Source organism: Phaethon lepturus, unplaced genomic scaffold (genome assembly GCF_000687285.1).
Source record: "Phaethon lepturus isolate BGI_N335 unplaced genomic scaffold, ASM68728v1 scaffold14174, whole genome shotgun sequence".
In the NCBI taxonomy this organism is placed as follows: Eukaryota; Metazoa; Chordata; class Aves; order Phaethontiformes; family Phaethontidae; genus Phaethon; species Phaethon lepturus.
This window is the reverse complement of record NW_010537080.1, coordinates 1-8,747: the sequence shown is the minus strand read 5'-3', so window position 1 is coordinate 8,747 and position 8,747 is coordinate 1. Positions and strand designations below refer to the sequence as shown.

The 8,747-nt window shown below is 48.0% G+C and overlaps 1 protein-coding gene across 1 annotated transcript in view; it reads right to left on the bottom strand.

The window, feature by feature from the left end:
- LOC104620220 (ephrin type-A receptor 5) overlaps positions 1-6,481 on the bottom strand; it is a gene marked incomplete at both ends in the record, with an annotated part of 65,202 nt that extends 58,721 nt beyond the window's left edge. The window contains one exon of the mRNA XM_010286374.1: positions 6,146-6,481. Coding sequence (XP_010284676.1) covers positions 6,146-6,481 — 336 coding nt within the window. The remainder of the gene's footprint in view (positions 1-6,145) is intronic.
- Between the last annotated feature and the right edge of the window lie 2,266 nt (positions 6,482-8,747).

The following is an 8,747-nucleotide window of genomic DNA, read 5'->3' as shown; positions in this document are numbered from 1 at the left end:
AGATCCTGTGGGAAGCCTGTGCTGGTTCCTGCTCCTGGCAGGACTTGCAGCCCCGTGGAGAGAGGAGGCCACAGTCCTGAAGGACTGCACCCCATCAAAGGGTCCCAGCCTGGTGCAGTTCATGAAGAACTGCAGTCTGTGGGAAGGACCCATGCTGGAGAAGTTCATGGAGGACTGTCTCTGGTAGAAGGGATCCCACAGTGGAGCTGGGGAAGAGTGTGAGGAGTCCTCCCCCTGAGGAGGAAGGAGCAGCAGAGACAATGTGAGATGAACCGACCACAACCCCCATTCCCCGTCGCCCTGTGCCGATGTCAGGGAGGAGGTAGAGAAAATCAGTAAAGTTGAGGGAGGAAGGAAGGAGTAGAGGGGAGGTGTTTTTAAGATTTGGTTTTAGTTCTCATTATCCTACTCTGATTTGATTGGTAATAAATTACATTAATTTTCCCCAAGTCAAGTCTGTTTTGCCTGTGACTGGTGAGTGATCTCTCCCTGTCCTTATCTCGACCCACAAGCTTTTCTTTTTATTTTCTCTCCCCTCTCCAGCTGAGGAGGGGAGTGATAGAGCGGCTTTGGTAGGAATCTGGCATCCAGCCAGAGTCAACCCACCAGAAGCCCATCCTGGTATGGAAGGTTACACTTTGCTTTTAAGAGTACGTCGTTCTAGGCTAAATGCTGTAATACCTGTGTTAATGCACTGGAAGCTAGCGTGGTATCTCTAAATGACAGTGCTTTCCAAATAGATGGGCAATAGCAAGCCTTAAACCCTCTATTTATGCCACTAATGGCTCCTCTCTGACCAATGTGAATCTAAAGCACAGCTTAAATTATCGGACATACAGAATTCATACAGGATTGCCTGCAGCTGCTAAAATTTTCTCGGGGTTCATAAAATGATTAGACAAATTCATGGGAGAAAAATCCATTAAGGGCTATAAAGCACAAAGGGGTTGTCCTGGGAGGTTGGAAGGATGCATCGGTATGTGTCTGCCTCATGCTCACACCCTTTCCATGGTACCCACTACTGACCATTGCTGGGAAGATGATGCAGCTCAGTGGGTCAAGTACCATTACAATGCACGTTTACAGGCAAGCCCTGCTCACCACCCTGGCTGTGGAAAGATAGTTTTCCAAAAATAAGCATCTGCTTAAGCTTTTGCAGGCCCCAGGTCAGCAGTTCCGCTTGAAATGTATGGCTGCAAAATCAGTCTTTGCTTCTCATGTGAGATGGATGCAACATGCTGCATCTACTGCAGCATCTTCTTGGAAATTTTTTGTTATTCCTACAGAAAACAAGCAACCCCCCTCCCCAAGCCAAACCAAACAAGCCTGTGGGACTTGAAAGCTGCAAGAATCGGACCCTGAACCTTACAGGACTTGAACCGGTACGTTCCCAAAGGCAATCTCTGAAAACATGCTTCCCAGCACAGCCATCTTCTCGCCTATTTTCTGGTGTTTTCTTCCCAGACTGTGCAGGGCTGCAGTCTATCAGTTTCAAGAGCACGCAGCTGCTGACATAAGATTGCAACAAGCTCTACATTGTTAGTTCCCCTTTCTGAATCGCCCTTGGCTGCTTTTCAAAGACTGGTACGTCCCGAGTGCTAAGGAAAACCCCGTCTCCCTTGATCCCCACCACTGCAGCACTCCAGCCTGCACAGAGTGAGGATCACGGCTCTCGGCACACCTCCCTGCTCCAAGAGCTTTCCAGCTGCTCCAAGCATCTAGTGGGTTTTTTGGTCAAGGAAGAACCTAGCTATGCCCCCCGGACAGCAGTACAGGCTGCCAGCGTCCTGTCCTCCAGCACCTTTTAAGCAAAGGCGTTGCTGCACCACAGGATGCAACTTGTATCTCTGGTTTGGCCTTGGGCATGCAGACTCCTCGAGGCATTAGACAACTCTTCCTCTTAGCAAGCACGTCTGGATTTTTCTTGCCCTTCTCCCCCAAAAGGCTCAAAAATATCATACAGGTCACAGAAGGGGATTGGACACCAGCTTCCAATTTTTCAAACAGGAAACAGGCAAGGAGCTTATCTGGAAACATACACAGAGAGTAAGGGAGTCCATGGCATTTGGGATGCCAGCAGGATAACCGCCTCACTCCCACACCCCCCACCTCCAGGTCAGCTCCGTGCCTGAAGCCATACCCAGCATGGGAGATGTTGGAAACAAAAAGCAAAGAAAATTGCTCGGCTGTTTAGGTTGGCTTAAAGTGAATATTCTTGGAAGGTTTTAAGCCTGGGAAGGTTTTAAACATTGCATCTTCCCAGTGTGCTCCTATGATGATACAACGGGCACGCAGGCAACCATGAATCACAACTGCTTGCTCCCTTCAGACCCATTATGAGATACACATCTCTGACCGAGACGTCATGGTAGGTGCTTTCTGTATACAGGGCAGATAAGATGAAAGACCTCAAGGGAGATGCACATCTCTGTTCAGAGCGACAGCGTTTCTTAATCATCCAGCCTGGTGAAATCGCTGAGGAAAAAAAAGTCATGCAGTTGTCACTTGAAAAGCAAACTTCAATATTAGTGGCATATGCATACTCTGGAAACCATCTAAAGAGGAGCATTAGGTGGCAGTTTCAAAAATATGAAAACTTGAGCAAAACCACGAACAAGAAAAGGATGGCTAACTCAATCCTATCATTGCCACTTATGAATTATTCACTGGGCTGCAGCCCACGTGCACAAGGCACACTTTTTAATGCGCTGTGAGAGTACATTACAGATGGCTCCCTGCCATCTGTGCTGGGAAGTCCCTTGGGCACATATTTTGCAGCAATCCCAAAGGGGAGAACCATGCTTTGGCCAACCCATGTGCCTACGAAGGGAATACGGTCCTCTGTGCCTGCAGCAGCTCTAGGGTAGTCCTGTAGGAGGTCAGCGCACTTTCCACCTCCCCTGGCTTGTGGCATTGCTCACCCTTTCTAAATACATGCTTTCCAGCAGAAAACATCTGCAAAATGCCACAGAAACAACAGAGGTTTGGGGATTGAAAGAGGGTCACAGGGGAAGTAGTCCTGTATCCAGAGCCTAGGGCCACTGCATCCCGCGTGGACTGGTCCCATCCCAAGTACCGTCAGAGCAGAAGCATGCTGGGTCACTAGCTGAGATTAGCTGATATGCCTCCTCTTGTGCCCAAAACATTACTGTTTCCTTGCTGTATTTCCAAATGTGATTTCAAAAGTTCAGAGGAAAATTACATCAGTCTGAAAATCCCAGACTGACTGCCGGTGCCAATTCTTTTTCTCATTATTTTAAATTGGGGAGAGAGGAAGGGAGACAAATTATTTTGGAGAAAAACACATTTTTTTCAGGAAGCAATCCTTTCGAGAGCGCAAACCAGAGGTAATTTCTGCTGCCAAAAGCTCCCATGCACAGAAGAGGTGGTGTGCCCAGCACCCCACTGCCTGCGTGTTCTCTGCAGTCCTGAAATTAGCATGGTCTTTTTGGGATGGACAAAAGCCAAACCAACAAAACAGACGCTGGCATTTCTCTGCAGTGCTGGGTTAGTGAATACCTGACAGCAGGACTCCAGCAGCCAGACCTATCCCACAGCATGCAATTTTTTCATTTTCCACAGCCAGCAGTTCTTGTAGCAGGATTTCTCCTACTGCTGCAGTTGGCCTTGTGTCACTACCTTTAGTGACTCAACTTCATTACACCAGCCTTCATGAAAATATAATCATACCATCAGAAAATCTGAGCAAGGGAAAGGATGAGGCCCCACAGCTGCATCTCTTGGTGGTAATTTCAGGGGGAACATGAGTGGGCTGAGACTCCCTGAAGCCCCATGTGCCTGCTTGCTCTTACTTGAGAGAGGATGGCTGAAGGTGAAGCTTTTTCAGCGATACTCAGCATCTTTGGGCACGGCCAGGCATGGACCACTCCACCTGCACACCTCCATTACTTGCCTCAAAGGATGCTTTTCAGGGGCACCTTAAGAAAACAGGTATCTACTTTCCATGCTTGGCAGCTAGTCTGATTTGCAAAGTCCCCCTCGATGGCTGCTTTATTTCTGGCATGGACAAAGCAACGATCACCCCCGGGAGTGCTGAAAGAGCACATTACTGGGAAGCACGTTTGATGCTGCAGCTCAAGCAGACAGGCCTGGTTCTCCTCCTGAAAGAGTGGTGGGACCAGCCAGAGACACAACAAAATATAGTCACCACTCCTTGCTTTGGACAGAGGTTTGATTCACCTCCCGCTGAATCAAGCATAAGACCATACAGATGCAATTTCAACACCACACAGTGAATTAAACACTCATGGCTTGATCCATTAGCATCTACCTTGATTGCGGGTCGACCAGGGTAGACAGCAAGACTGAACCAGAAGGTACGCTTACCCACTTGTCCTCAGCATGAGCCACATTCATCATAGGTCTACCATTTCCTGTAACGGACCTTTCAATACAAGGCTGGAGGTGAGAACTCTGCAAGGGGGTTGCTCTTGGCCTGATGCACAGGAAGGCAGCTACGTGGATAAATCCTGCTGCAACTATGGGGAGTTTGGGACATAACTCACAAACCAGGACCATTTCCTCACAGTCTGCACTGATCAGCAGGGTATCATCTCCTCTCATGCAGCTCCATTTACTGAGGTTTACGTGATTTAACTCCACACATCAGGGAAAAAACAAGGCCAGCAATGAAATACTAACGCAAACCCACTAACAGGAAAACGTACTTTTTCCAACAAGAGTTACTGGCAGCTGCCTTCACAATGGGAAAACAGTAAACAGCACTAGGACCGTGACACCCACTGATCCGCACTAAGCAGGTGCCTTCAACAGGTGTCACACTGCCATCCACTGATGTTCCTCCATGAGATTTCCTGCCACATCCATCAGCAGCAACCCCGGCAAGCCTTTATTTCCTCTCCTTGAGATATACCCGAACAATTTGTCCAACACTTTGACAATCCAGTCTAATTACCAGGACAGGTATCTGATGAAGTGTGATGCAATTGCACTCTCTTGCTGCTGGCTGCCAAGCCCGCGCAGGTACAGCTGGGTAGCAGGAACGAAATGCGGCCCTGCTCCAGCTAGCACTTCTCCGCTCCATCTAGCTGTGAGGACCTGCCAATCTCCATCTAGCTGTTACGCTGCATACCACACCGGGTTTCTTGGCTAAGCCTTGTCTGCAAGGAGAACGGAAGGGGTGGCTCTGGTGATCTGGCAGCACAGTCCTCACGGTCCCAAATGCCACCAGTTCACATTCCTGGAAGGGCTCTCCAGCGGCCAAGTGCCACTGGGGAGCCCTGAAGTAAATGGCAGGAAGCGAGCCAGGTAGGCAAAGGGAGAGACCCTAAAACACAGAGTATGAGGAACAAGAAAAGAAGGACAGAAAAGTCTCCAGGGCTTACAGAAGCTGTGTGATGTGCCTGGTGTGTTAATGTGCGTGGAAAGAGATGTAATCATGTTTTTGCCTCCCATCACACCTCCAAATGACAGGGGACAATGGCAACTCCCTGCCTGCGTCCAAGGTGACAGCTCTTTTCAACTGCTGGACAAAGGAAGGGCAGACAGACCTGAGCCCTGGACAAAGGAACAAACCAGTCTACATGTTCTCTGCCTGCACAGTGCAAAACCAAGAAGGACACAGTACACAATGACATCTCAGCCCTACCTTGTTGGAGAAGCAGTGACAACGTACCACATCTCACGAGCCTGAGTCCAGTCACCAGTCACTTCAGCACCAGAGTGCAGAAGAGGGATTAAATTTCCTAAACTCACTCAAAACAATTTTCTTAGGGTAACTGTTTGCAAAGTTAGGACGTTTTAGCCATTGGCATTTGGGACTGAAATGAACCCTTAGAAATTTCCCTTTCCCAACAGGAGCAGCAACTTTCTGGTTTAGCGGGTGGATACACCAAAATGCAAAGAAGTGGAGGGATCTCCGAGTAGCTTAGTGTAAAAGGAAAAAGCCACAAATCCTAAAAGTGTGTCCTGCTGGAAGGAAACATGTTGAAGACTTCAGTAATTATAACCTGTGAGACACAACCACCCACACATATATTTGAAGAGGCCACGGTCCAGCCCTCCACACTAAGGATTTCCACCCATTTCAAAGGGAGGTCTGCACCGGGTCTGACTGGCTCGGGCTCCCACCCCAGACATTTCCCCAGGCTGAAGATCCACTTACCTGCCTGGTTTGTGGTTACATTTACAGACACAAACTGCCGGGCTCCGGGGTTCTGGTCGGACACTCCATTCACTGCCTCAATTTCAAAGGTATAGTTTGTATGAGCAAGCAGATCCACCATCATGACAGAGGTGTTTTTCAGGCCGGTTTGCTGGGGGAGGTACCTGACATGACCGCCACATGCCTCACACAGACCTGAGTGTGAGTTGCACTTCTTGCATGCAATATAATAAGACACATCTTTCCTTCCACCAGTATCAGCAGGGGGAATCCATTCCAGAAAGACACTAGTCTCGTTAACATTTGAGATGGCACTCCGAGGAGCAGAGGGGGGTCCTGGTTTGTAAAGTAAGAAAAACACATGGTAAAAACAGTATTATCAGTCATCCTGCTCTCTACTACTCTCTAGGCTGAAAAGAGATGCCCTGTTGCTCACATGCCAAAAAGCACATGGCGACCATTTGCAGCAGCACCTGAAGAATTGGGAAAATGGGGATTTGTTCTGAGCACTCCCACCTCACCTCCAGGGGTCTGTGTCAGGATGCAGCCACCTGCGCGGAAGGACAAGACATGGGGCTGGCTCACACCCAACAGCAGGAGCACTCCACCTCAGGGCATTGCCTCTGGTTCTCTCCTTGCTCTTCCTGCGAAGGCAGCTGCAAATCTTTGCTCTGCCCAAGTCGCTGTTGGCTTCACCAGGGCCAAGATCCATGCTCCTTGCCCCACTACCCATGTATTACTAGCCCTAGGCCCTAAAAAAAGACATGCACCGGGGTATTCACTCAACTCAGACTCTGAATCTTTCCTCTGCGTGCACCCGTCTCTCCCCATGAGCTATTTGGCAACAGTGAAACCTGAGCTTGGGCATCCAAATTACTCCTAAGTGAGACGCTCAATGGAGCCCAAAGCAGATGGTGATCTATGCAGGCCACTGGAAACACAGCCGTGTCTGGCTACTCAACGGCAGCCTTCTTGTTCCTTGCCAAGCTCTAGCACGGTTGGTTAGCCACACCGCGCTTGCTTATTTTGCCAAGCCTCCCCGCTCAGGATGCCAGCGTGGTGCTGGCAAAGCTATCCGAGGAGGAACAGCTGCTGCAGAGGTACCAGAGCTCCTGCAAAAGGCGAGCTGTTTTCCTCCATCCTGCTGGGAAAGGCCACGGCTGGGCAAGCAAAGCCCACCTGGAGGCACCTCCAAGACTGCTTACTTGCAGAAGGTGCTGCAAGCTTTTTGTTTTTAACAGGCTTATGTTGGAGATGAAGGGCAAGCTGCAGATACACCCTGAAGACAGTGTAAAATGGCAAGCAGGAATCTCATGCAAGAGATGCGCAAGTTATATGCTCAGGGAATGCTAATGAACGAGGAAGAAAGGGGAAATTTATCAAAGCAAGCTGGGATGGATTTTAGTCACAGCACCACCAGAAGCTATACAGCAAAGACTGGGATTTTTCCAAGGGAGGTAGAGGAGGGAAGGCAACACGCTCGCCCTCAGTTTGAATGAAGCTGTCAAAACCCATGAGCCGTTCCTTGAAAAGAGCGCGACAAGTAGCTACACCAGCTAGAAATCCATATGAATTTAACAGCCTGTCTTAGGCTGTCATCTTCTCGTTTTGCTGTGATAATTAAACTTGATTCGTTATTTAAAACAGGCAGTGTTGCAAAAATGAAACTAGCTTATAAAACAGAAGCATTTTCCTCTATTTCCCTTGCCTATTCCCCTTTTCAAGTCTATGAAATTGGTAACACTGATAAAACACTTCATGATTTCAACTCAAGCTGCTCTGATTCAATGAAAAACTCACTGCCAGAGAAAATAAATAATCCTGATTTTTTTTTCTTGGGGGGAAAAGCAGTTGAAGACAAAAGCTAGGAACAGCAGATCGGCTTTGTTTTGTTCTGTGATCACTCCAGATCACTATGAATGGAGAGCAAGCCGCTCGCAACCTGCGCCGCAGGGACCCAGCACTGTTTAGCTAATGACACCAAGGTACAGCCCAAGTCAGGACTATTTTCTGCTCTGTCATTCTCATACTGATATAATGGAAACTATGAAATTCATCACTGGAGCTGTGTGGAGTTATATAAATTGCAGTCAGGGTTATTTTTATAAGTTTTTTCTGCTTAAATTGCCCTGCTTTTTCTTCCACTAGATGAATGTCCTTTTACTGCTACCAGTACTCTAGGAAAAGATAAAGAACTCAGGCACAAGAAACACTTACTGGACAATGTGTCTTTAACGGGGGATAAATTATTGCTTTTGTAAAGTCACCAGAGGTTTTTACTTGCTTTGTACAGAAGAGTCAGCTGCTCTTCTTGAAGTCTTAAAAACATCAACTTCAGTGGAAGTGCTTTGAAACTACTGGGACTTCATAACCTATAAAATTAGCATTCTCACAGGGGCACAGAGAAAGGTCTTTAGCAGTCTACAGATATGTAACAAGACCTATCTGAAGAATCCTGAAACCGCACTTGAGTAAAACTTTGATAAGTCACAGCTGGGAGAACAAAACGATGTTTTACCGTTGGAAGAGGGGGCCCCAGGTCTGCTAAGAATTTCCAACATCCTTTTGTCAAGGACAAAGACACTAGTTCACTGAATTTTTT